The sequence below is a fragment of the Rhinolophus ferrumequinum genome, chromosome 12 (assembly GCF_004115265.2).
Source record: "Rhinolophus ferrumequinum isolate MPI-CBG mRhiFer1 chromosome 12, mRhiFer1_v1.p, whole genome shotgun sequence".
Lineage (NCBI taxonomy): Eukaryota > Metazoa > Chordata > Mammalia > Chiroptera > Rhinolophidae > Rhinolophus > Rhinolophus ferrumequinum.
The window spans coordinates 9,116,066-9,143,574 of NC_046295.1; the positions used below are offsets into that span (position 1 = coordinate 9,116,066).

General features: G+C 38.6%; 1 protein-coding gene across 7 annotated transcripts in view; it reads left to right on the top strand.

The window, feature by feature from the left end:
- The window catches only part of LOC117031777 (zinc finger protein 883), an 86,723-nt gene extending 59,458 nt beyond the window's left edge, over positions 1-27,265 (top strand). For 6 of the 7 annotated variants that reach the window (XM_033122470.1, XM_033122472.1, XM_033122473.1 and 3 more), the window contains 3 exons: positions 5,482-5,635; positions 8,849-8,975; positions 24,406-27,265. In XM_033122470.1, coding sequence (XP_032978361.1) covers positions 5,482-5,635; positions 8,849-8,975; positions 24,406-26,243 — 2,119 coding nt within the window. In that variant the 3' untranslated portion in view covers positions 26,244-27,265. The remainder of the gene's footprint in view (positions 1-5,481; positions 5,636-8,848; positions 8,976-24,405) is intronic. The other variant, XM_033122476.1, reaches the window with a different exon arrangement.
- Positions 27,266-27,509: the final 244 nt, after the last annotated feature.

The window sequence follows — 27,509 nt, forward strand, 5'->3', positions numbered from 1 at the left end:
ACAAGTAGTTGGGTTAAGTTTTTTATTATTTAAATTTTATATCAGAGCTTAAGCTTTCTTTTTTAATCCAATCAAATTTTATAATTTGGTACTGCCATCCAGAGGCACAAACATTATATTCTATATAAAACCTGGAGAAACACAGATATCAGAGATCATATACTTATAAACAGAACGGTTAACAATTGCCGAGAGTTCCTAAGATCTTACAGTTGGCCCAACAACTTCAAAGAGGGTGGAGCAAGGGGTGAGGGTCTGGCTTGTGACATTAGCAGCTTGTTTTTTTTAAAATGCCTTTTTTCTTGTTACCACAGCCTTAAGCGTTCCTGGTTATAAGTGAATTAGGAGATGGGTGGATTCCCCTTTTCTCTGAACTATCAGTTTAGTTCCCTTCTTTTCAAAGTCTGTAATACAGGCTTATACATACTGAATTTCATCCTATTTGTCAGACCTCTAACAGAACAATTCCAGTTGCAAAATAGTGTAATAATTCAAGGAACTATTGAGCACTCAGTGCTTGCCAGAATCTAACATATACATTGGCCAAACAGTACTGTAATAGAACATTAACTTCTTTTTGGTCAACGGCTCATAGCCATAATCTTGCCAGTGGCCTAATATTTTGCCCAAAGGACTCCTGGTTAGGATCGAAACCTTACATCCCATTATTAAGCTAGAACAGATGCGACCACATTTAACAGAGACTTAAACACACACACAGACCCAAGTTTTCCATGGATCAAACAGACAAAAACCAGAAAAAACAGATTTGGATCTGAACATGAGATACAGAAATCAGACCAAACAAGAAAATTTCATTGAAAGTCAGGCAGATTGAGAGAGCCGGTGGCTGTGTCTGGAGAAGACGGCTGACACAGGTTTGTGTTTTGAAGAGAAATACAGGCCAAAGGAGTTTGCCAGGGCAGTCCAATAGGGACAGGTGTGTGGTGGGTTTCTGTTTAGCTGGGCTTTTATATTTTTCTTTGCAGGATGTAGGGTGCTTGTCAGCTTGCAAGGGAGCTGCCCTTACATTTGTCTTCTGGGAACTATCCTCTTCCCATCTCTGACGGATTTTAGCTTGCAGGGAGTTGCCGTTGTGTTTGGGAACTGTTCTGTTCCCATCTATGATGGGTGTTTGTTAGCTAGCAGTGGGTTGCTGTTCCGACTGGGAACTGTTCGATTCCCACCTTTGATGGATGTAGGTTGCTTGACAGCTTGCAAGTGCAGGCTAGCCAGGGGATTAAGAATCAAGAAGCTAATATTTAAGCTCGTTCCTGCTAGCTCACAACCTCACTCCTGTTAACTCTTTACTTGTCTCATCCTGCTACCTCACAAGCCCCATTCTTTTAACTCTTTATTTGTCTCATCATCAACCATCAGACAATTGGCAAGTGGGCCAAAACCAGAAAATAGATGTGGCCTTAAGACCATGAGATACCAAAAGGCCAAACCCAGAGTTGGCTTTTACAGTGTGGCAGATGCGCCCCGCTTCCGGGGGAACAGTCTTGCCAACCACAAGTGCACTTCCAGAACGAGAGCAAGCTTGCAACCAGAGCCCCTTAATGGTGGGGGTATTATGCATTGCTAGATATTGCAGTCTCACCTGTTGGCACCAATGGGTCAGTGAGATCCTCAGATGGCCCTCAAGGAGGAGCCACAGACGGTGAGTGCAAAATCCTCCAGCTGTGCATACCAGGGCCATCCCACTTTCTGAACCAGTAATTAGAGGCAGGAGAACAGAGCATATGCTTATTCTATCCCTAGTGAACAGAAGGGCATCTGAGATGGGGAGGTCTTGGTGGAATCCCCACCTCAGCAAGCACAATCACTCCGCAGCTGCTTCCACAGGTCAGTTAAGTGCCAAGGAAGCCGCCCAATCCCGGGCAGTCCCCGAGATCCTCTGCAAGCAAAAGACTTACGGAGGAATCCTAAGCTGTCCTGCTGTGGGACAGAGGCGAACTGAAACCAGAGGCGAACTGAGTCTGGGGCTCATGGTGCCTGTCACCCAGCCAGTAGACCAACATGGGTTGGATCATAGAATAAGTGTTTATTATCAGAGTGCTGGTGGTCTGAGAACGCAGAGGGTGAACATCTCCAAAACCTGCCTTAACATTCTCATACCTGCTTGGCGTATTTAAGGGAAAATCTGGGCATTCCTCCAGAGGCTACGTGATGCTTCGGGGATACTGCATGGAACCTCCCCTGGCAATGTTAATTCTCTGGTGGAGTCAGCAACCCAGGAACAGTAATGGGAGTAGTCTGGAAAGAATGCTAGACCGTAGAGATCGTGATGAATAACACGAAGGATATTCACCCGTAGTTCAGGGTAATTTTCTAAAATGGAACTGGGTGGAACAGGGGACATTGGGAGCTCAAGGCACAGGGGGTGACCTGTTGTTAAGCTATAGGTCAAGGTAAGGTGAGGCCTCTCCTATGGGGGTGGAATGCCAACCAGGCCCTGCTTACGGGTTAGCTGTCCATAACAGATGTCGTCTGTTTTACTTCCTAGTAACTTAAATTTCAAGTCCTTTTTGGTCGGGCAGTCCAGCAAATGCAACAGCGTTCTTTAAATGGGAAACATGAATCCAAGAGTCATCTCCATTAAACATTACCACAAACAGATTAGTTAAGAGTACCTGATACGGTCTTTTTCATATTGGTAAAGAGTCTTTTTGAAAGTGTCTTTTGCACTGTACATAATCATCTGTAAATTTTGGTGGTTAAATTCTTTATGGTATATGAATTTTATCAGAGTTTTTAAAAATGCAGCCTTAAAAAATACCTGAGATTTCTGCCAATGGAGAGTAACTGGTACCACTCTGGCCATCACCAAAAACAAGTGTTATAAAACTTGACATAATAGGAGGCAACTGATTTCAGCCATTGTGAATTTCAGAGCAGTGATACTTGAGAAAGAGAAATACACATTTTAAACCCTCAGTGCCCTGACTCTTTGCTTTGCAGATATTTTTCTGATTTCCATAGAGTTGGAGCTCAAGGGGGAAGTAGTCTTGCTGAACTAAGACATAAGTGGAAATTTGTTGAAAAGATACTTAATACGAGGAAGCTCCTGTGTGTGTGCACGCGCGCTATTTGGGAGAAGGCAATGACAGGTCTGTTTCAGATTCAAAGCGGGTCCTTGGCCAATAGCTGGGTTGAATGTATGCAGGCCAAGCCTCCATGACACCTACAGGTTGTGTGTTGTTGGGCTGGCTAAATTATGACATCAGGTGTCATGCCCTGATGTAAGACGTAAGCACTTTTGGTGAGGGCGGGCATTTCTTTATAATGTGCCAAGGGGGTTAGAGTTATACATTTATATTTGTAAAAACCTGTGTTTCCTTGAAGAACTAGTAATACTGTAGAAATATTTAAATCTTTAAAGTTACTTATTTTATGTGAGGGCTTTGGGTATGGCCCTCGTATGTTCCAGAGCCTGCCTGGTTTTCCTAACGAGGTAACGAGGTTAGAATTTATCTAACACCAGCTCAGATAAATTCTACCTCTCGCTTTTCCTTCTTCCTGGACCTGTATTGTATAGTAAAATTATTCAACGGTTTACCAACAGCTGTGTATTTTTTTAAATAAGAATTCATGAATTTTTTTTTTTTAATTTTATTGGGTAATATTGGGGAACAGTGTGTTTCTCCAAGGCCCTTCAGCTCCAAGTTGTTCTCCTTCAATCTAGTTGTGGAGGGCACAGACCACTATCCCATGCGGGAATAGAACCGCAACCTTCCTGCTGAGAGCCCGCGCTGTAACCAACTGGGCCTTCCTGGCCGCCCCAACAACAGCTATGTATTAATGTGTGAGAGACACTGCTGTGTCTGTCAGCGCTTCTCTAATCATTATTTGTGTTCTAATGATGTTTTCAATGGCTCTTTTTGGTTAAAAAGTTAAAACATATATCAAAGAGAGAAAACACATTGACCAAATATTCTGAGATTAGAATCTGAATTTTGGCAAAGAACCTTTGTGTTTCAAAAACTGGCATTTATTCAAGTTCACTTAAATGTCAGGAGTAAAGTTTTATGCTGTGTTCTCATAGATTGCACTAACTTCTGGAGGATTCCATTCTTTTTCTTCTTCCAGTGTGTCAGGTCCAATTTAAAAATCTATCAGTCATAGAAATAATTGATGTTATAAATGATGCATATTTACCAAAAATATGCTCAATAGATGTAATTTGCTAAAAAGAAGGTCCTATAATATGACCACAGCCCAATTTGCTAATAACACAAGAAGGTGCTCACATTGGGTTTAAATAGGATCATCTCTGGGTTGTGAACCACTTGCATGATAACTATGTTCTTATATTGGTTTGTATATATATTGATAATTAACTTATGTAATTTAAAAACTGTTATTTGCTTTTTTATCTTTCCTGAGGTAAGTCCTGCTACTTATAGATACTATCCTTTTATTTGTCAAAGATAAACAAAACTGAACACAAAGTGGGGAGAGCAGATTTAATTGGTAATGTACAATTGCAATAGAGAAAAGAGTCCAGCGTGAACAAAACTCCATTTTGATTTATACAGAGGTTTCTGGGAGTTTAAAAGGGAAAATGAGGAAAGAGAGGGACGGTGGGCTGGGGCTTAGTAGAGCCAGGGTAAGTGGAAAAGCACAAAAAGCAGGCAGGGGGAATCATTCCCTGTGAAATCCATCTGGGTTTGCTAACAGACACTTATTGAAATTGGGTTCCTACCCTCTCACAGAGACTGGGAGACAGAGTCCCTGACTTCAGGTGTTGGCTGTAACAAAAAAATTGTTTGGTTGCCTTGATTTTCTTGGGCAGGCACTTTAAGGGGGCTTAATGTCATCCTAGGGATGAGTCCTTGAGCTGATACAAACTGTATTTGGTTCAAATCATTACAGACCAAAGTTCATAGTCCTATTTGACAAGCAGTCTTAGAGAATCCTACCTAAAGTTTGATGAAGAAGAGAAAAATCTTTTTTCTTTAGTATTGCCGTGCTCCAATTTTAGTTATTTTATTCCCACGTGACAGCCTTATTCCTAAGAGCTATCTCGGAAATTTCAAATCTCATAGCAGCTGTGAATTTAAAAGGTACACTCATGGAGGTGTAGTATCCCTATTATCCTCCCTCTTTGTTCACTTTGTATTGCAAAATTTTCAAGCATTTAGAAAACCACACAATATGCATTTATCTACACCACTTTCCTGTATGTAAAAAACTTATAATTTTGCCATATTTGCTTTGTCTGATTGATATTCCTGAAAATTTTTGAAATAAATTTACGAAGACATAATTTCAATCCTAAATACTTTAATTATGAGTGCCTTTATAAAACTAGTATGTTTTCCTCTGTTATTTCACTTAATTATGAGTTCAGTGATGCAGCCTGAGTATTTCATGTTAATTTCAGTAAAGAGCAATGCCTTATCCTGTATGTCCTTTAATGTAACTGAGTTGTTTATGTGAATCATTCAGAAATTAACTACATTGTTCTTTAACCAGAGAGAGGTTGAGTCAATGCAAAGCTGTGCGGTTTAGTCCACGTGTCTCATGTGGGCAGGTGGTGCCGCCCCTGCACGGTCCTTCCTTGGCCTCCCAGCCGAACCTCCCCAGTTCTCCATACTCTCCCCAGAGCAGCAGAATGAACACATCTCAGGTGAGCACTTTGTTCATTTCCCACTTTGTATTGTGATTGATTTATGAGTTTTATAACGGTGCATATATTCAATGCAAAAGGAGATGTAGATGTGTATTGTTTTTTTGTTTGTTTGTTTCTTTGTTTGTTTTAAGGAGGGCACAGCTCACAGTGTCCCACGCGGGGATCGAACTGGCAACCTTGGTGCTATCAGCACCACGCTCTAACCAACTGAGCTAACCGGCCACCCTGGAGAAGTAGAAATAAAGCCAGACTTGAGGGAAAATATACACAGTTTCAGCATTAGCTGTGGTGTTTGTTGTGGGCTCTTGGTAGTTAAACTTTGATACGTACATTCCCTCTAACTGCCTGTTTGCAGAGATTTCACTTTAGTCATGAATGTACTTTGAATTATGTTAAGTACTTTTTCTGCATCTGTTGACGTAAAGGCATAGCTTATTTCCTTTAATCTGTAAATATCGTGAGTGGTAAAATGAATTTTCTAATACTAATCCATTGTTGATTTCCTGTATACACCCTACTTGTTTATGAGTTGGCTGGGATCTTTCTGCTTGTGCTTATAAAGAAGTACATACCTGTATCACATTTAGGTGAGGCTATCATTTCCTTTTCCTGTGTTTCCATCCAATTTTGGTGGTATGCTTATATTAGCCTCATCAAAAGAATGTGACACTTTCAACCTTTTTTTTTGTTTTTATTCCTTTGTGTAATGTTTTCCGCCGTGTATTTTCTTTTATAAAAATTGCCTGTTGTTTGTGGGGGATTGTTGTGTAAAGATTTTGAGTACCAAATCCATGTATAAAATATCATAGATCTGTACTATATTTTTCTCTCACCATGAATCCTTCAAAAAGCAGAAGTGTTTAATCAATCAAGTTTGGAAAATTTTAAATCTTTTTTATTAGTTATGCTTTTTGGGTCATATGTAAGAAATCTTCCTAAACCAAGATCACAAAGGTTTTCTCTGCTGTGTTTGTAAGTTTTATAATTGCAGTCTTTTCAGTTAACTTATTCAGTACTAGGTATAGATCAGGATTATTTATTTTTGCTTATGCATGTTTGATATTCCAACAATATTTGTTGAAAAGAATATACCTTCTCCTCTGAATTACTTTAGCACCCTTGTGGGAACGATTTGATTTTATATTATTTGTGGCTATGTTTCTCAAGTCAGTGTTCTCTTCTGTTGATGTGTGTCAGTTCTTTGCTAATACTATACTGTCTTGATTACTGTTGCTTTAAAGTGAGTCTTGAAATCAGTATTGTGAATCTCCCAGCCTTGTTCTGTTTTCAGAATTGTATCGGATAATGTAAATCCTTTACCTCTTCCTAAAAGTTTTAGGATATACCTTCCTATGTTCAAAATGTGCTCTGATTTTGTGGGTGATTGCAGTGACTCTATACATCAATTTTAGAACTCCCTTTTATGTTCCAAAGTCATGTAACCAACACTGCAGTGAATAGTTCCTTCTCTTTGTTGGTAGATCTCTTAAGTGTAAATGAAGAACATCCGTCTCAACGTGAACCTCTACCCACTCCCTTGCTTTTCTTCTAATCTCTGTGTACGGCTGAGTTAGAGAAATCCAGTTGTCATCCTCCTGTATGTCTCCTTCACTACTGACACAGAATATGTTACTCCTGACACTTCTGGTCACCAAATGTGTGGGTTGTGTTCCTCCACCAAGCAAGTGTCTGCAACACCAGCCGAGCATTTTACAATTTAATTCATCCGACACCATCTACCTGGAGATAGCATCAGATCCCACAGGTAAAGGGCTCAGTTCTACAGGACTGCTCCCACCCCACTGCAGGTACCAACTGCAAGTCCCAGTTGTCACCTGTGCCAATTGACTATAAATGTGAGGTTCCCGTGACGCCCTCCTTGGGTTTGATTAATTTTCTATGGCCTGGTCTCTCTGGTGACCAGTGCCCGTCCTGGAGCCCACCCACAGTCACCTCATTAAACAAACGATGCTCCTAGTCCTCTAATCACTTAGGCACTTACAAGGGTTTTAGGAGCTGTGTGGCAGGAACCAGGGGCGGAGACCCATATATGCAGATGATCGTCTTTTTATTACGGGGTTACGTCCTGATAAACCCACTGTAAGTTGAAAATACCATAAGTCAGAAATAGTACAGCTAACCTGGCGACCGTCATAGCTTAGCCTAGTCTCCCTTCAGCATGCTCAGAACAGTTACGTTAGCCTCTAGTTGGGCAAGAATCATCTAACACAGAGCCCATTTTGTAATAAAGTGCTGAATATCCTATGTAATTTATTATGCGTAGCGCTTTCACAGCAGAATCAAGGTAAAAATTGTAATTCTATCCATTGGATCTCAGGGAATCTGTATATATATTTTACCTTATTTCACAATGTCATCAGCATTTAACCAGTTGCTCATGCGGCTTCTCTGGGTACACCTGTACAAAATGTAGTGATCAAAATTTTGTTCTTCTTCTTATAAAGATCAATTTCAAACTTTTCCTCCCCAGTCCTTTTTCTTAATAAACGTCAGTGCTGTCCTGTCTTTTAAATTCAGTTTATTTAAGCAAGAAACAAAAACAATAGAAAACAAAAAACACTTCACCAATTCTCCCTCCCCTCATCCTTCGCCTCTGGCAACCACCAATCTGTTGTCAGTATGAGCTTCGGGTTGTTGTTTTTTTTCTTCGTACTTTCCCCATATATGAGAGAGCACACGGTTTTTTGTCTGACTTATTCCAATTTGCATAATGCTGTTGAGGTCCTTAAATTGATCTTCTCTATTTTCCTAAGTAAAATAGCATGGCGTCTGAAAGTCCACTCTGATGATATGTACGACCTCCAGTGCTTACCTGTGTCTCGTTGGTTCCCTGTTACCCTAGCAGAGAACGCCAAGGGGGTGTGTGTAGGGCACAGGAAGATGACAGGACGCCTAGTTATAAAACTCTTATCTCAAACACAAGTCACTAAACCTTATCATTAGTACATTAACTGACAGTCTGTGGTATATAATTTAGAAATGAATGCACCAGGGCATGAGATTAATATTTTTACCAATTATGTGAGTACCCTCATGGTGTAAGGCAATGACAGGGCCATAGTAGGCATTCGTTATGAAATTTTGTTCTAAATTCTGAACATAAATCTGATACAAATTAGTTTTCAAAGGTATTTGCTATGTCACCTGTTTCTGAACCCTTGTGATTGAGTAAGAAATATGCTGTTACAGGCCCCAGTGTCCTTCAAGGACGTGACTGTGGAGTTCACCCAGGAGGAGTGGCAGCACCTGGGCCCTGCTCAGCGGGCCCTCTACAGAGACGTGATGCTGGAGATCTACAGCCACCTCGTCTCCGTGGGTGAGCAGACCTGACCACCTGACTCCCTCTGGAATGCAATTCTGTTTTTTTCCTCTCCTTAATATTCAAATAACTTTGTTGGGGCGTGTAATTAACAAAAAGTAAAAGTCAGTAATTTTCAGTGTATAATTTGATGAGTTTTGAAAATGTCTAGGTGATCACCACCACCTAAATAATGACATAAAATACTTCTGTCACCGCAAAAATTTTCCTTATAGCTCTTTGCCATAATTTTTCTCCTACCATCCCTCTCCCTGGCCACTATCATCCTCTGATGTTTTTGTTGAAATAGTTTTGCTTTTCTAGAATTGTATATACATCACACAGTGTTCACCCTTTTTCCTTGCTTATATTCCTTAGCTTTTTAAAAAATTTTATTCATTTTATTGAGTTGACATTGGTTAATAAAATTATATAAGTTTCAGTTTTACAAGTCTATAATTGATCATTGGTACCGTATTTTGCCGTGTATAATGTGCAATGTTTTGCCCAATTTTGTGAGAGAAAAATAAGGTTGCTTATTATATATGGGTAGTACTAATTCCGTATGTATATAAGAGTTTTTCATTCTTTTTTTTTGCTTATGAGTTAAAAGCGTAACTCTAGAAATCAGTAACGATACCCGTATGCAAATAATACCCTGGAATACAGTATTTGGTTTTGTTGCACTTACGACGATATTGCAACAACGATGAGTTTTTGGCGTTGTATGATGCACAAATATCGTAAATTTGTTAGTGGTACATAAAATTTCTTGTACCTTATATCTGTTCTTGTGTTTTGTAATTATTTGTTACATAAAATTTCTTGTACCATAATATGTTAATAAAGAAATTCTAAAATACCTGTATAATAGAAAACAAAAAGGACGTAAGTGTAAACAAATAAAAATTTGAATTAAAAAATTAAAACAAGATTTTTTTTTCCCCCCTAAAAGTTTGGATCAAAAATGTAGGTACATATTATACACGGCAAAATATGGTATATTGCATTGTGTGTTCACCACCCACAGTGAAATCTCCTTCAGTCACTTTATATTTGATTCCCCTTTACCCTTTTCTAACCTTTCTTTCCTTCCAGTAACCACTATACCGTTGACTATGAGTGTTTGTTTGTTTGTGTTGTTTGTTTTCTACTTTCAGTTTTATATCCCACATCTGAGTGAAATCATATGGTTCTCGTCTTTTTCCATGTAACTTACTTCGCTTAGCATGATAATCTCAAAATCCATCTATTTTGTCACAAATGGCAAAAAAGATTTCATCTTTGGTCATTGCCGAGTATCCATTGCATATAGGTACTACCTCTTTATCCAATCATCTGTCGAAGTCCACTGGTTGTTTCCATGTGTTGGCCATTGTGAATAATGGTGTAATGAACATAAGGGTACATATATCTTTACAGATAAATGTTTTCAGCTTTTTTGGGTAGATACTCAGAAGAGAGATTGCTGGGTCACATGATAATTGTATTCTTAATTTTTGAGGAACGTCTGTACTGTTTTCCATACTGGCTATACGAGTTTACATTTTCGCCAGCAGTGTATGAGGCTTCCTTTTCCCCCCACAACCTCTCCAACACTTGTTATTACTTGTCTTATTGATAATAGCCATTCTCTCTGGTGTGAGGTGGTATCTCACTGTGGTTTTGATTTGTATTTCCCTAATAGCTAGTGACCTTGAGCATCTTTTTACACATCTGTGGGCCCTCTGTCTGTCTTGGGAGGCTTCTGTTCAGATCTTCTGTCCATCTTTTAATTGAATTGTTTGTTTTTTTGTTGTTGTTGTTGAGTTATATGAGTTCTTTATATATTTTGTATATTGGCCCCTTATCAGAGTTGTTGTTTACAAACATTTTCTCCCATTCCGTTGGTTGCTCGTTGTTTTCTTGATGATTTCTTTTGTTGTGCAAAATGTTTTTAGTTGGATAAGGTCCCATTCATTTATTTTTGCTTTTACTTCCTTTGCTTTTGAGATAAAATTAATAAAATCCTCTCTAAGAGCAATGTTTTCTTGTATGGACTTTATTGTTTCAGGTCTTATGTTTATGTCGTTGATCCCTTTTGAGTGAATATTGGTGTATGGCGACAAATAATAATCTAGTTACATTCTTTTACACATGTGTCATGCAGGGTATCATGCGGGGTCTCTGGTCCCGCTCCCCACATAAGAACGCAGGACATGGTGAGGCCAAAAAGGAACACCCACGGAGCCATAGATAGGGGAGTCGTATTACTATACTCTCCCTGGCGGCCGGATTGGAGCCACAGGAACCAGGAGCCACACTGTTCGCAACCCTCACTGCTCCACTTGCAGGCTCAGCCACCATCTTCTTGCTAGCCCCCATTTTCTGCTAGCGTAGCCACGGCAGTTATATTAGTGGCCAATGGCTCACTGGTTACAGCTGACGGCCAACTAGCCACAGCTGATGGCCATTTGATCAGTCGATGGCCATTTACTACCTGAGCCAGCACCTTTCTATGCGAGGCTGAGAGCCTGGAAACTGCTTTTTGGGGCTCTGTCCCCACAACATGTCTTTCCAATTTTCCCAGCACTATTTATTGAAGAAGCTTTCTTTCCTCCATTGAATGTTTTTGGCTCCTTTGTTGAAAATTATTTGCCCATATATATGTGGGTTTATTTGTGGGTTGTGATTTCTGTTCCATTGGTCTGTGTGTCTGTTTTTCTGCCAATTCCACGTGTTTTGATAATTTCCTATTTGTAGAATAATTTGAAGTCAGGGAATGTGATCCCTCCGCCTTTGTTCTTTTTTCTCAGCATTGCTTTGGTTAACCAGGGTCTTTTGTGGTTTCAGTCAAATCTCATGTTTTTTTTGTTCTATTTCTTTTTTAAAAAATGCCATTGGTATTTTGATGGAGATTGCATTAAATCTGTATATTTCTTTGGGTAATATGGCCATTTTAACTCTGTTGATTCTTCCAATCCATGAGCACGGAGTTTTTTTCTATTTCTTTGTTTCACTTAGCTTTTCAGGTTCATGCGTGCTTTTGTGTATCTCACTGTTCTTTTTATTCGTAGGTAGTATTTCTTTGAATGCATAAACCACAATTTGTCATCCATGTACCAGGTGATAGACAATAGGTTTTTTTCCTTATTTGTGCTGCTGAGAATAGCGCTGCAGTGTCCATTTAAGTACAAGTTTTGTTCAGACATTTGTTTTCATTACTCTTGTGTAAATATTCAGAGGTATGGTATTGTTGTTCTTATGGTCACCTTATAGGAACCTGCCCGATGTTTCCAAAGTGGTTGTGCCACGTTGCATGCCCGTTAGCGGTGTCTGATAGTTATGGTTGCTGTACGTCCTCACCTATGTGTGGGACTGGAGGTCTCTATGGTGGTTTTTTTTTTTTTTTTAAATAAACAAATTTTTATTTCTCACAGTGTAGAGGCTGGAAGTCCAGTATCATGGCCCCAGCAGACTCTGGGAGATGTCTGGTGGAGACCCACTTCTGGGTTGCAGGCTGCCAGCTTCTCACTGTGTGCTCACATGGTGGCCGTAACTTTGTGTTTTTTTTAAGAGTCTAGTGGGTGTCTTTATCTTACTGGATTTTTTTTGTATTTTCCTGAGGACTAATGAAGTTGATTATCTTTTCAAGTACTGTTTGGCCATGCACATTTTGTTTCTTGAAGTCTGTTCAAAACTTTAGCCCCTTTTTTAAGATAGTGTTTCTTTTTTTAAATAGTTATATTGAGTTGAAAGATTTCTTTATATAATCTCAATACAGGACTATTATTAGATAAAATATTTTGCTAAGTGTTCTGCCTATCTGGTGCTTGCTCTTATTTTCTTAACAGTGTCTTGGAAGAACAGAATTTTTTTTTTAATTTATTGTTGATTTTTTGTATATTTCATGGATTTTGTGTCCTTTTAAAGAAATTTTTGCCTAATCCAAGGTCACTAAAATTTCCTCCTGTGTGTTTTGAAGAATTTTTAATGTAGGCCTATGATTCACTGCCAGTGAATTTTTTATATGCTGTGAAATAAGGTTGTGTTTCATATTTTCCACATCTATGTCTAATTATATTGACACCATTTATTGGAAGGGTTATTATTTTTCCATTGAACTGGCTTGGCATCTTTGTCAAAAACAAATTGACCAAATATCAGTAGTTCTGTACTTGGACTCTATTCTGTTTAATGGTTATGTGTGTCTGTAATGCACCTTCTTGATTATGTAGCTTTGTGGAAAGTTATGAAATAAAGAGGATTTAATTCTCCAAATATGTTTTTATTTGAAAACTATTTTGATTATTGTACATGCTTTGTCATTTCCATATAATTTTTAGAATTTCGAATCAATTTCTTCAAGAATTTTGCTTGGAATTCTAGTTGAGATAGCCTTCAGTCTTTAGAATGATCTGGGAAGGATTTACATCTTATATTATTGAATCTCTGATCCATTAAAGTGATAGTATTTCTCTGCTTTTGTTTTATTTTATATTTATTTTTTTAATTTATCATTGGGGAACAGTGTGTTTTTCCAGGACCCATCAGCTCCAAGTCAAGTCGTTGTTTTCAATCTAGTTGTGGTGGTAGCGGCTCACTAGCCCATGTGGGAATCGAAACGGCGACATTGGTGTTATGAGCACTGCGCTCTAACCAACTGAGCCACTGGGCCGCCCCTAATTGTAGGATTCTAAAGCTGCCCTTTATCCATTTCAAAAAGTTCTCTAGTCTGCTGAAAGACTTTTTGTTTGTTTGTTTGTTTTTTATTGATAGTGATCATTGTTGACTTTGTCAGATGTTCTTTAGGTATTGAGATAGTCACATGGTGTTTCTTTTTTATTCAATTAATACTGTCAATTACATTGAGTTTTGAATATTCAAGTAACCTTGAATTCCTAGGGTGAACCCCATTGTTCACATTAGATTATATTTTTCATATTCCTGGATTCGGTTCACTAGCATTTGAAGGATTTTTGCACCTATGTGTTTCAATGATATATGTAGATGTAATGTTTCAGTTGGTTGATATCATGGTAATACTTATGCAGTGAGTTCAACTGTGTCCAGTATTTTCTAGAAGAGATTGAAGTGAATTGATATTAGTTCTTCCTTAAATATTTAGTAGAATTCACCACTGAAGCATTGTGCAGTCAATTTCTCTACTACAGAGCTATGCCCCCTCTACCACTGAAGTATTCTGAACCTGGAGTTTTCTTTGGGGAAAGGGTTTCATTAAGAGTGAATTTTTTTTTTTTTTAGCTATAATAAAATTTGGTTACTTCTTTCTTTTCTTTCTTTTTCTTTTTGTTGTTGTTGTTTAGTATATAACATAAATTTACCATTACAACAATTTTAAGTACATATAGAGTTTTGTAACATTTAATATACTAACATACTCACAGTGTTGTGCAACACTCACCACCATTTATCTCCAGAACTGTCTTATCTTCCCAACTGAGGCTACCCTTTGCACACTCACTCCCCATTCCTTCGTCCCCCGAAGCTCTATTCACCACTGTTCTACTTTCTGTCTCTCTGAATTTGACTACTCCAGGTAAATATACTGGATTCATTCACTGTTTATTTTTCTGTGTCTGGCTTACTTCACTTAGCATAATGTCTTTAAGATTGCTATGTTGAATAAGAGTGGTAAGAATAGACATTGTTATCTCTGCCTTGTTCTCACTCTTAGGGGGAAAGCGTGCAGTCTTTGACTACTAAATGTGATGTTGACCCTATGCTTTTTATAACTGTTCTTTATCAAGTTGAGAAAATTCTCTATTCTTAGTTTTCTCATTGAATTATATCACGAATGGGGTTTAGTGTCCTTCTTTCTGCTTATCTGGGCTTCATTTTGTTCTTCTTTTTCTAATTTTTTGAGATTGAAGCTGGATTATTGACTTGAAAGTTTTCCTGCTTTCGAATGTAAGGCTTTAGTGGTATAATTTTTTATCTCAGCACTGTTTTAGCTGCGTGCCCCAAATTTTGATTTGTCATATTTTCATTTCATTTTGTTCAGTGTATTTTTGTTATTTCTTTTGAGACTTCTTCCTTAATAGATTATTTAGAAATGTGTTATTTAATTTCTAAGTCTTTGGAGATTTTACTGTAACTTTCTGTAACTCGTTTTCAGTTTGATTTGGTTGTGGTCAGAGAACACACTTTATTTCATTTCTATTAAACATTTTTCTTTTTAATGGCCCAGGATATTGCCTATATCTGTACATGTTCTGTAGAGTTTTGGAAAGTATGTGTATTCTGCTCTTACTGGGTAGAGTTTTCTATCAATGTCTATGAGAGGATGTTGGTTGATGGTTTTGTTAAGTTGTGTATCTGCTTATTTTCTGTCTAGTTCTATCAGTTGCTAGACGGGGTTGTTGAAGGGTCTGATTATAATTATGGATTTGTCTATTTCTCTTTTTAATTCTCTTAGTTTTTGCTTCATATGTTTAGAAGCTCTCTTGTGATATGCACTTTTCTTATTGACATGTCATTTTTGTGGATTGTTCCTTTAATCATTATGTACTGTCCTTCTCTGTCTCTCTTCATATTCTTTGCTGTGCCGTCTCCTTTATCTGATAGTAATATAGCCCCTCAGCTTTTTAATTTTTATTTTAATGTTTCCATGGTATACCTTTTTCTGGTCTATTAATTTTATACTTTCCCACATGATTTCTTTCAAGTGAGTTTCTTGTAGACAGTACATAGTCAGTTTGTTTATAAATACATCTGTCTTTTAAAGTTGTCTTTAGATCATTTGCATTTGATGTATGTCATGCAGTGTGTCATGCGGGGCCTCTGGTCCCGCTCCCCACATAAGAACGCAGGATATGGCAGGGCCAAAAAGGCACACCCACAGAGCCATAGATAGGGGAGTCATACCGCAATATTCTCACTGGCGGCTGGGTTGTAGACACAGGGAGCAAACATCCGCCAGTATCCCATACAAGGGGTCGTCCTGCCCCCAGTCTCGCTGGCAGCCAGGTGAGACACACAGGAAGTAGGATCCACACACAGGAAGTAGGACCCACACAGTCCGCAATCTGCCGTCCGCTTCTCTGCCTGCCAACCAACCAACTAACCAACACAGCCACAGCATTTATATCAGTGGCTAATTGGCTAACAGGTTACAGCTGATGGCCAACCAGTCACAGATGATGGCCATCTACTACCGGAGCCAGCACCTTTCCACGTGAGGCCAGAGCCTGGAGACTGCTCTCTGGGACTCTTTCCCCACAATGTAATTATTGATATGTTAGGTTTAAGCCTGCTGTTTATTATTGTCTTCTGTTTCTTTTTCTTTTCTTTCATGTGCGTTACTTCAAAATATTTTAGAGTTCCATTTTGATCTGCCTATGGTGTTTTTGAAGTTTTCCTATATATATATTTTTTAATGCTTTCTCTAGGAATTCCATTTTATATAAATTATGGCAGGCTGCTAGTGTTCACGTTTTATTAGTTTGAATGAAGTGTACCTCCTTTTACCTTTTTTTAAATAATGTGATTTTGTCAAATATTTTCTCTCCACATACTAATAAGTAGGTCAGACAGTCATAATGTTGCTTCCACCATAAACTAGTTTTGAAAACGTAAGACAAGGAATATCTGTTGCCTATACAGTAGTCCCCCCATATCCATGGTTTTGCTTTCCATTGTTTCACTTTCCCACAGTCAACTGAGGTCAGAAAAGATTAAATTGAAAATTCCTGAAGTAAACAATTCTTAATTTTAAAATTTTGCCTTATCCTCAAAGCATGATGAAATCTAGGTTGTTCCTCGTGGGACATAAGTCATTCTTTTGTCCAGTGTCTTGTCATGCAGGGACTCATGCGGGATGTCAGCTCCCGCTCCCCACATAAGAACGCAGGATATGGTGAGGCCAAAAAGGAACACCGACGAAGCCATAGATGGAGTCATACCACTATATTCTCGCTGGCAGCCGGGCGAGACACAAGAAGTAGGATCCACACAATCCGCAATCTACTGTCCACTTTTCTGCCTGCCAACCAACCAACCAACCAACGGAGTCACGGCAGTTATATCAGTGGCCAGTTGGCCAACCGATTACAGCCGATGGCCAACCAGTCACAGCCGACGACCATCCAATCACAGTTGATGGTCATTTACTACCCGAGCCAGCACCTTTCCACATGAGGCCGAGAGCCTGGAAACTGCTCTCTGGGACTCTGTCTCCATAGTCTCCACACTGTATATGCAACCGTCAGTCACTTAGTAGCCATCTCAGTTCTGAGACCGACTGTCAGGATGTTGCAGTGCTTCTGTTCAAGTAACCGTTATCTTACTTCATAATGACCCCTAAGCACGATAATAGTAGTGCTGGCAATTCGGATATGCCGCAGAGAATCCGTAAAGTGCTTCCTTTCAGTAAAAAGGTAAATGTTCTTGACTTAATAAGAAAACAAATTATGCTGAAGTGGGGCTACAATCTACAGTAAGAACAAGTCTTCTATCTGAAATGGTGGAGGAGGAAAAGGAAACTTGTGCTAGTTTGCCTGGAGCAGGAGACCACATTCACATAACTTTAGTTACAGTATATTGTTATAATTGTTCTATTTTATTATTAGATATTGTTGTTAGTCTGTTTCTGTGCCTAATTTATAAATTAAATTTTATCATGGGTATGTATGTATAGGAAGAACATAGTACATACAGGGTTTGGTACTGTCTGCAGTTTCAGGCATCCTCTGGGGGTTGCTGGAATATATCTCCCACGGCTAAGAGAGGACTGCTATACCTAAATTTTTTACCCCTTCTCTTGTGCTTTTTTTCCCCTGATGGTTCAGGAATGTGAATATTTGCAATCTATCTGGTTCAGGAATGTGAATATTTGCAATCTATCTCGACAATTTTTGTATCCATTCTTGTAGTCCTGCTGGGGACAAATTGTCTAAATTTTGCTTCATCTGAGAATGTCTTGATTTACACTTTATTCCTGAAGATATTTTCACTGCATATTGAATTTTGGGTAACCCTTTTCCACACTTGAATAATTGTGCCGCTTTCTTACAGCCTTTTTGGTTTCTCGTGAGATATCACTGTTGTTCCAGTTGTTTCCCCCTATAGGTAAGGTTGCTTTTGTTTTGCTGCTTTCACAAGTTTATTTTTTTTCCCTTCGTTTTCAGATGTCTGACTCTTTTGTGTCTGGGTGTAGATTTATTTGTCTTCTTTGTTGGTGTTTCCTCATTAAATAGTCTGTCTACGTTTTTGATTGTCTAGCGCAGACAGCTGAGAAGCCTCACATCTGGGCAAGATAATCATAAAGTCTACTCCTTTCTTGCTTGGCATCAATGTGGTCACAGAGCACCCATTGTAGTGCATCATGGACCTACTGACACAATAAAGGTAATGAAATTACATGTCTGACACTTACGCTTCGTTAGCTTGACAAATGGAACTCAGTGACCGCCCCCCTCAGTTATGCCATTGCACCCAGTCTTTGCAGGCGAGATCTTAACCACATCCAACTTTCCTCAGGAGCACAGATGGGATTATTACATCGATGACATGCTCCTCTGAGTAGATGCATTTGACACAGTCATTCAGGACATATAGATACTCATAAAAGAGCTCACAAAACGTAATGGGCCATTGTCCCACCCTCAGTACAAAACCGCACCACCTTAGTCAAATTCCTGGGAATTATTTGGTCAGTTGAGAGATTGGTCTATTCCTGATTCATAAAACAGCTCTTGGCACTCTCCGCGCCCTCAATGTTATAAGTACCGTTAGATTTTTTTTTTTTTGGAGGTCTGATGACAACATATTCCCTTTAAGAAATTTTATAATATTTATCAGAAATCGTCCACTTTCAGTGGAGTTTCCTACAACCAAACAATCTAGAATAGGTCTAAATTGTAATGAAATAGGCACTCCTGTCCCTGAGAGACTCTCGCTTTAGAGGTTTTAGCAACCTCTTCTCATGCCTCTTGGACTTTCTGGACCACCCATGCTTCCCATGAAATGCCCATGAGCCTCCGGTGCAGGAAAGTGCCCCCGTTACCGTGTGACATGCCATTAGAGCCGCATTCTTCAGTGCACACTTGCCTTTCCTGGAAATAGATATTCACACGTCCTGAGTCTGTGACTGTCAGTACCCAGCTGCACACTGTGCCGTGTGTCCTAGAAGCACTGTCCCTCAACCTCGGGATGGCCAGTGAGACCTCCTGGCTGAAGCGGGAGTGATATTACAGGATAGATACACACACGAGCTCTCTTGTTCATCCCACATGCAGGAGGAGCTGGCCTTGCCTGACCTCAGTCCCTTGGTAGATGGCGCAAGGCTGGAGGAGGTCATCCTTATTCCAAACCCCTTGACACCGTGGGGAATTCTTGAGATGAACTGAGTGAACAGCAGAAAGACTTCCTACATTTTGCAAATGGCAGTGCCACTGTGTCACATAATGGAACTCCCTGGAAGGCTGCTTTTGTACCTCCTTTCACTGGGATTTATATAATAAAGATGGGACCCAATACGGTACTATTGGCCAAAGTTCAAGCACTCATCTTGGCACTGGAGGATGCACTAGCCAGTTTTGGTCCCATCTGCACCAATTTACAGACATTTGGGCCATTGCCAATGAACTGACTGTCTGGTTCAACCAATGGCAACCACAATTCCTTGTCCAGGTTAGCCGCCTTTGGGGGAAAGAAGTCTGAACATCTTGCCTCACCGATACCCAAACATATAAATCAAGGTTACACATGAGTCTGGCCATACTAAAGCCATGATACAAGGCATCTTGAAGACACTCCTTTGAAGTGCTAGATGTCATCGATGATGACCAAAGTATTTTTTTTTTTTGTTAAGATTTTATTGGGGTAGGGGAACAGGACTTTATTGGGGAACAGTGTGTACTTCCAGGCCTGTTTTCCAAGTCAAGTTGTTGTCCTTTCAATCTTAGTTGTGTCAGGCGCAGCTGAGCTCCAGGTCCAGTTGCTGTTGCTAGTTGCAGGGGGCGGAGCCCAACATCTCTTGGGGAGTCGAGGGATCGAACTGACAACCTTGTGGTTGAGAGCCCGTGCTCCAACCAACTGAGCCATCCGGGAGGCAGCTCAGTTCAAGGTGCCCTGTTCAATCTTAGTTGCAGGGGGCGGAGCCCACTATCCCTTGCGGGACTTGAGGAATTGAACTGGCAACCTTGTGGTTGAGAGCCCACTGGCCCATGTGGGAATCGAACCGGCAGCCTTTGGAGTTAGGAGCATGGAGCTCTAACCGCCTGAGCCACTGGGCCGGCCCCAAAGTACTTTTGTCACTTCTCAAAATACACAGTACTGGGCTCTTGAACAAACAACTTTCACTTTCTTTACAACCTCAGGCTGCAGTCCTCATAGGGTGCAATATTAGCTCATGAGTTCAAATCCAATTAAGTGGAACATAGCACCTTTCACTCATCAAATATAAGAGGTCAATGGTAATTGAGTCTGACTCCATTGTTGATGTTCGACGTCTAACAGCCCTCCTTGGAATTCTTGCTGATATTTCACGTGTGAATATTATTTTATTTCTTTGTTTTTAATTTTGATAACTTTTGTTTTTGTTGCCTAATTGACCCAGCTGGAACCTGTAGTACAATAGTGAATATAAGTGCTGAGAGTGAACGTCCTGTCTTCTAATATTAGTGGGGAAGCTCCAGCATCTGATCATGAACTGTGATGCTAGCTGTGGGGTTTTCTTAGATACCCGTTATCAGGTTGAGGAAGTTCCATTCTGTTCCTAGTCTGTTGAGTATTTTTATCATGAAAGTGTGTTGAGTTTTGTCATAATGCTTTTTCTATGTCTATGAGGATGATCGTGTGGTTCTTAAACTTCTGTTGATGTGGTGAATTACACTGATGGATTTTTGCATGTTACCCAACCTTTCATAGTTGGGGTAAATTGCAATTGGTCAAGCTGTGTAATACATTTGGTGTGTTTCCAGATTCAGTTTGCTAGTATTTCGATGGGGATTTTTGCATCTGTATTCACTAAAGGTATTGGTCTTTAGTTCCTTGTGATGTCTTCATCCAGTTTGGTATCAGTGTAATGCTGGCCTTATTCAATGGGGTAGGAAGTATTCTCTTTTCTATTATTTGGAAGAGTTTGTGAAGAATTGGTATTATTGTTTCTTTAAATATTTGGTAGAATTTGCTGTTAAAGCCATATGGGCACGGGCTTTTCTCTGTGGGTAGTGTTTTGGTTACTAATTCAGTTTCTTGTTGTAACTCTATTCAGACTTTCTATTTCTTCTTGAGTTAGATTTTATAGTTTGTGTCTTTCCAGGAATTTGTCCAGTTTATCTGCGTTATATACTGCCATACAGTTGTTCATAATATTCCTTTATAATCCTTTTTTATTTCTGGATCGTCAATAGTAATATCTCTTTCATTTCTGATTTTAATAATTTGAATCATCTCTCTTTTTTGTCTGGTTAAGCTAAGTAAAGATTTGTCAGTTGATTTTCTATTCTTTGTTTCATGAATTTCTAATCCAGTCTTTATGGTTTGTTTCCATGTGCTTGCTGTTTGTTTCCTTGTGCTTGCTTTAGTTTTAATTTGCTCTTGTTTTTCCTTTACATGAAGATGGAAGTGTTAGGTTGTTGATTTGAGTGTATTCTTTCTTAATACACTTGACCCTTGAACAACATGAGTTTGAACTGCACAGGTCCACTTATGCATGGATTTGTTTCAATAAATATACAGTCTGGCCTGCAGATCCCTGGATTTTGGCATTTGCAGAGTCAACCAACTGTGGATTGAAAACAGTATTTTCATATCTGATTGTGAATCCATGAAAACAGTATTTTCATATCTGATTGTGAATCCATGGATGTGGAGGGCCAACTATATTCATTTTTTTATATTATTTTATATAAGTTACTTGAGTAGCTGTGGGTTTTAGTATCCGTGGCATGGAGTCATCCTGAAAGCATCTCCCACCCCACCCGCGAACACCTAGTGATAACTGAGTTTTTGGGGAGTCAAAAGTTAATATGTGGATTTTGACCTGTTCGCTGGTTGGGGCCCCGAGCCTTGCATTGTCCAGTGGTCAACTGTATATTTGGTCATATCTGTAAATTTCCCTCTAAACACTTTTTCTTCATCCCATAAGTTTTGGTATGTCATGCCTTCACTTTTTGTCATTATAAAGTATGTTCAATTTCCGTTGTAATTTTCTCTTTGATCCATGAGTTAACTATTGAGGATACTGGTATTCAATTTTTTACATTGAATTACTGACATTTCTTTCTATTCCTGATTTCTGGTATCATTCCTTTGTGGACTGAAAATATATTCTATTATTTATATACTTTTAAATTTATTGAAGTTTGTTTTGTAGTCTAATAAATGGCATGTCCTGGAGACTGTTTATGTTCCTTTTAGAAGAGTGTGAATTGTGCTCCTGTTGTGTGGAGTGTGCTGTATATATGTCTGTTAGGTTTAGTTGGCTGATAGTTCTGTTGAAATCCTCTATTTCACACCTAGTAGTTCCTCTCTACATTATTGAAAGTGTGACAGTGAAGTCTCCAACCATTATTGTTTAATTGTCTATTTTTTCTTTTACTTGCCAGTTTTAAGTTCAGGTATTTTGGGGCTCAATTGTTGGATGTATATATGTTTATAATTATTATAATGTCTTCTTGATGGATTTAACCTTTGTGATTATAAATACCCTCTTTTATCTGTACTAACATTTTTTAATTTAAAATATATTTTGTTTGATATTAATACAGCTATCCTATGGTTGCTGTCTGCATGAAAATGTCTTTTTCCATGCTTTTACTTTCAAGATCTTTGTATCTTTGAATTTAATGTGTATCTCCTTAGACACCATGTAGTTGGATGTAATTGGATCTTGGTTGTTTTGTTTTTCTTTTAATCTTGTGTGAAAATCTCTGCTTTTTGTCTGGATTGTTTAGTTCTTTCACATTTAATGTTATTATCTATAATTGGTGGATATTTGTCTGCCATTTTACATTTTGTTTTCTAAATGTGTTGTGTATTTTTCTCCTCTATTTCTCCACTACTGTTTTGTAGTATGTGAATATTTTTTAATGTAACATTTGAGTTTCTTTAATGATCTTTTTCACAACATTTTTTAGAGTTTACCATATACACCTGCACTGATCAGAATCCACATCAAGTTTATCTTAACTTAATTTTAGAGATGTATAGACAGGTTACTCGTATGTAGGTTTATTCTTCCTAACCATCCCCCTACCCCCTCCCACCCCCTTTGTGGTATTGTTACATTTTAATTTTTGATACATATGTTATGTATGTTAATGTATTGTTAATTTTCGTTTCTCTTCATTTTTTACTGTACATTTGAGTTATCATTTGGTATTATTTTCTTAATCTAATATGGCTTGACTCCCACCTACCTTTTTTATGATTTTATTGGGAAATGTAAAAATACATCTGTGTGTGTTAACATTGCACGCATGTACTCATTATTTTCTACAATATTTTTCTTTTATGATAGCTAAATATAAAGGATATTTCCAAAATTTATGGGAGCAGTTTGAAACATGATCCTTAAGGTTCTCACAATCAGTAGCAATCAGATATGTTGAGAAGTATATAGAAACCAGAGTTACATATGGGACAGCATTAAAACTGGTTTTAAGAACATGAGTGAGCATATTGAAAAGGTGATACTCAGGATTTTCTGGTCAATAAACATTTACTTTTAAATGACAGTAACAAAAACCAAAGTACCAGAGCCAGAATACAACAATGAATCCCATCCAGGTGGAAAGGTGGTTTTCCTCCAGTTACTTTTGCACTTCCTCTTGTGCATTTGTGTTCCGAAGAATGACAGCAGAATCAGAACTTGGGTTTTAGGATTGTTTCTTTAAATATGAGGAAATGTGTTCCATTGTAAACATATTGTGGTATTGATATGTAGACTGAGAAAGTGGAACCACTGAACGGAAGCATATAGACTGATGAGTATCCTACCATTTTGATCTGCATTTGATTGTTTAAGAACCGATATCCTGATAATCTCCTTAATCCAAACCCTTTCTCTGTTGGAACCCCTAAAAACTCTTAAGCATGACTTTTTATTTGTATTTTTGTTGATGTTGAATTCAAAACGTTCTCTGATTTTGTCCCTAGGACCCAACTTTCTTAAAACTATTATGTTCCCAATTCATCGTTTCATTCCTTTATGCCCAAGTTTGAAAATTATATTTTAAAATGCCAAAATACATACGATGTTCACCTCCAAGTTTTTTTCCTTTTTCCACTTGTAGCAAGCCTCCTGCCTCCCACGTAAAGTGAGTATAGTTAATATATACTTGGAAATACTACAATGTTAGAAGAATTTATCTAGAAAAAAAAAAGTTAAACATATAGTAGGACATAGGTCTGTAAGACTTTTACATTAAAAATATGTTGGAATTTTTTAAGGAAATTTGTTGGAATTTCATAAGGAATTTTTTAACTTTCTCTTTTTCAGAAGACTACCGACGTGGTCTTTTAGAGGATAGCCAGGTAAACCAAGACAAGTATTTATGTCAAGTTTTATTCACCACCAACAGACCAGTGACTACACAGCAAGAGAAAGTTTCAGGAAAACCATTTAATCTGGACACAGACATTATTCCTTCAAGAATACTAATCTCTACATGTGACAGTGTGCGGCCTAGATACTTTGGTGTCTACCCATTGGCTCCACATAATGACTCAAAAAAGAAGACTAATGAATTTAATTCGTCTCATTCCAACACTAGAAATGAGAGAACAAACACTGGAGAGAAGTCTTCCCAAATTTTTATTAATAGTTGTGTGGACGAACTTACTTTGGGGCAGTCTTTTGATTATGATGAACAGGGTAGTGCTTTGCATGATAAGGCTTCCTCCATTACATGGAAGAGTGCTTACACAAAAGAGAGGTTTTATTATAAATTTGGAACAAAACTATGTGCTGACTCAGCCCTTGTTGTCTCTCCAAGTATTCACACAGAGAAGAGTCAGTGTGGATTTCATGAAGATCAATGTAATAAAATTGGGAACAATTTCAGAATGGTTGCTAAATTTCAGAGAACTGATAGAAGAGAGAAAACGTTTGCTCAAAAAGCTCATTTTAGAGAATATCAGAGAAATCACACAGGAGAGCAAACCCTTGAGTGTGGGAAAAACTTGAGCTACAATTTAGCCATTAACATGCAACAGAGAACTCACACAATAGAGCTATCTTGTGATAATAAAACACGTGAGCAAAGTTTCAGTTCTAAGGCAGCCTTCACTGTACAGCAGAGAATTCATGTGAGGAAAAAACACTATGAGTGTAATGAATGTCCAAAATCTCTCTTTGGGAGGTCGTCACTCATTTTACATCAAAGAAGTCACACAGGTAAGAAAATTTATGAATGTCATGAATGTGGGACAGCTTTTCCCTGGAAATTATCCCTCATTGTACATCAGAGAACTCACTCAGGGGAGAAACCTTATCAATGTAATGAATGTGGTAAAAGTTATGCCTGGATGTCAAGCCTTGGGAAACATCACAGAACTCACACAGGGAAGAAACCCTATGAGTGTAATGAGTGTGGAAAAGCTTTCACCTCCATGTCATACCTCAGAGAACATCAGAGAACTCACACAGAGGAAAAACCATATGAATGTACTGAATGTGGGAAAACTTTCAGGCGCAGTGCAAGCCTTGGAGTACATCAGAGAACTCACACAGGGCAGAAACCCTATCAATGTAATGAATGTGGGAAAACTTTCCTCTGGAAGCAAGTCCTGAATATACATTTGAGAACTCATACAGGAGAGAAGCCCTATGAATGTGTTAAATGTGGGAGAACTTTCACACGCAAAAAAGAGCTTACACAACATCAGAAGACTCACACGGGTGAGAAACACTATAAATGTAATGAATGTGGTAAAACTTTCAACAAGAAGTCAAATCTTGGAAAACATCAGAGAACTCACACAGGGGAGAAACACTATCAATGTAATGTATGTGGAAAAGCATTCACCTCCATGTCAAATCTCAGAGGACATCAGCGCACTCACACAGGGGAGAAACCCTATCCATGTAATGAATGTGGTAAGACTTTCAGGAATAAATCAAATCTTGGAAAACATCAGAGAACTCACACAGGGGAGAAACCGTATCAATGTAATGAATGTGGAAAACCTTTCAGGCAGAGGTCAAACCTTAGAAAACATCAGAGAATTCACAGAGGTGAGAAACCCTATGAATGTAATGAATGTGGAAAAACTTTCAACCAGAAGTCAAACCTTGGAAAACATCAGAGCACTCACCACAGCAGAGAAACCCTATGAATCTGGAAGAGTTTCATTTTCATGTCATATCCAAAGGACATCAGAGAGTTCTTACAGGGGAAACTCATATGAATGTAGGAAATGTGAGGAAATTTTTCTTTGGAAGTCAGTCCTTATAATTCGTCATGTTTGCATTCTGGGAGGAAATGCTCTGAATGTAACTAATGCAGAACAGCTTTTGTTTGCAATTTAGCTCTCAAAATTCATACAGGGAGTGCAGTGATTTACACAATTTCAGCAATGAGACTCACCTGTGAAAACATCAGGAACCTCACAAAGGTGAAAAATCCTATAAAGGTGGTAATGTGAGATAATCTTAAGAGAGTTGTCAGATGTAAAAAGCCAAGGGGTGGAAAAGTAACTTTTTCTTGTACTCTGTTATATTCAGTGGCTGGAGCCCTGCAAATTGAAAGACACTTACAGGAGAAAAAGGTTTATTTCATATACATATGGAGAGCGTCACATAAATGAAATGAAAACTCCGTGAGGTGATAAGTCCCGTCAGCTTATATGACATTTTAACAAAAGGACAATACATTTGCAAAGAAGTGTCCACACAAGGGAAAAGTGTTTAGAGCTAACGCAGGTGGTAAGTTGTGGGAAGGTAAATAGACGGCGAAACCAATGGAATATAAGTGTTATTTCATGAAGATTTGTTTATGCAGATATTAGTTGGTGCCATCTCCAATGATACGAGTTGTCTGCTCTTGATTATACACAGAGGGCATGGGGAACACATTTATAAAAGGAGATTTATGTCCTGCCTTTCGGCAGATGGGTGAAGGTTATGAAAAGGTTTTTCTGTGTCTATTGTTTTTCAGTTGCTTTCAGCTGAAGATCATCCTTTTGCCAAAGTGGCATAATTTGGGGTGGCATATTTTGATCCTCTTGTTCGCACCAGGGAGAAACCTCATAAATGTGATAGACGTAGGGAAGATTTCCAGCAGAATTCAAACCTCAGAGAGCATCAGAAAACTCACAGGGAATTAAACATGAATGTAACGATTGTGGAAAAACTTTCATCCAGACATCAAGTTTTGCATTACCTCACAGAACTCACACACATTGAAAACCGTGTAAAGGTTGTGGAACTTGAAATGCTTTCAGCCAGAAATCACAATTTGAGAACATCAGAGAAGTCACAGGGGAGAAATCCTAAAGATGAAGACTGTAGGGAAAATTACAAGTCAGAGTCAAGAAAAGATTGCAGAAATCAGAGAAGGGACCACAATTTATTAAGCCGATGAACATGGAAGTTCCTCAGGA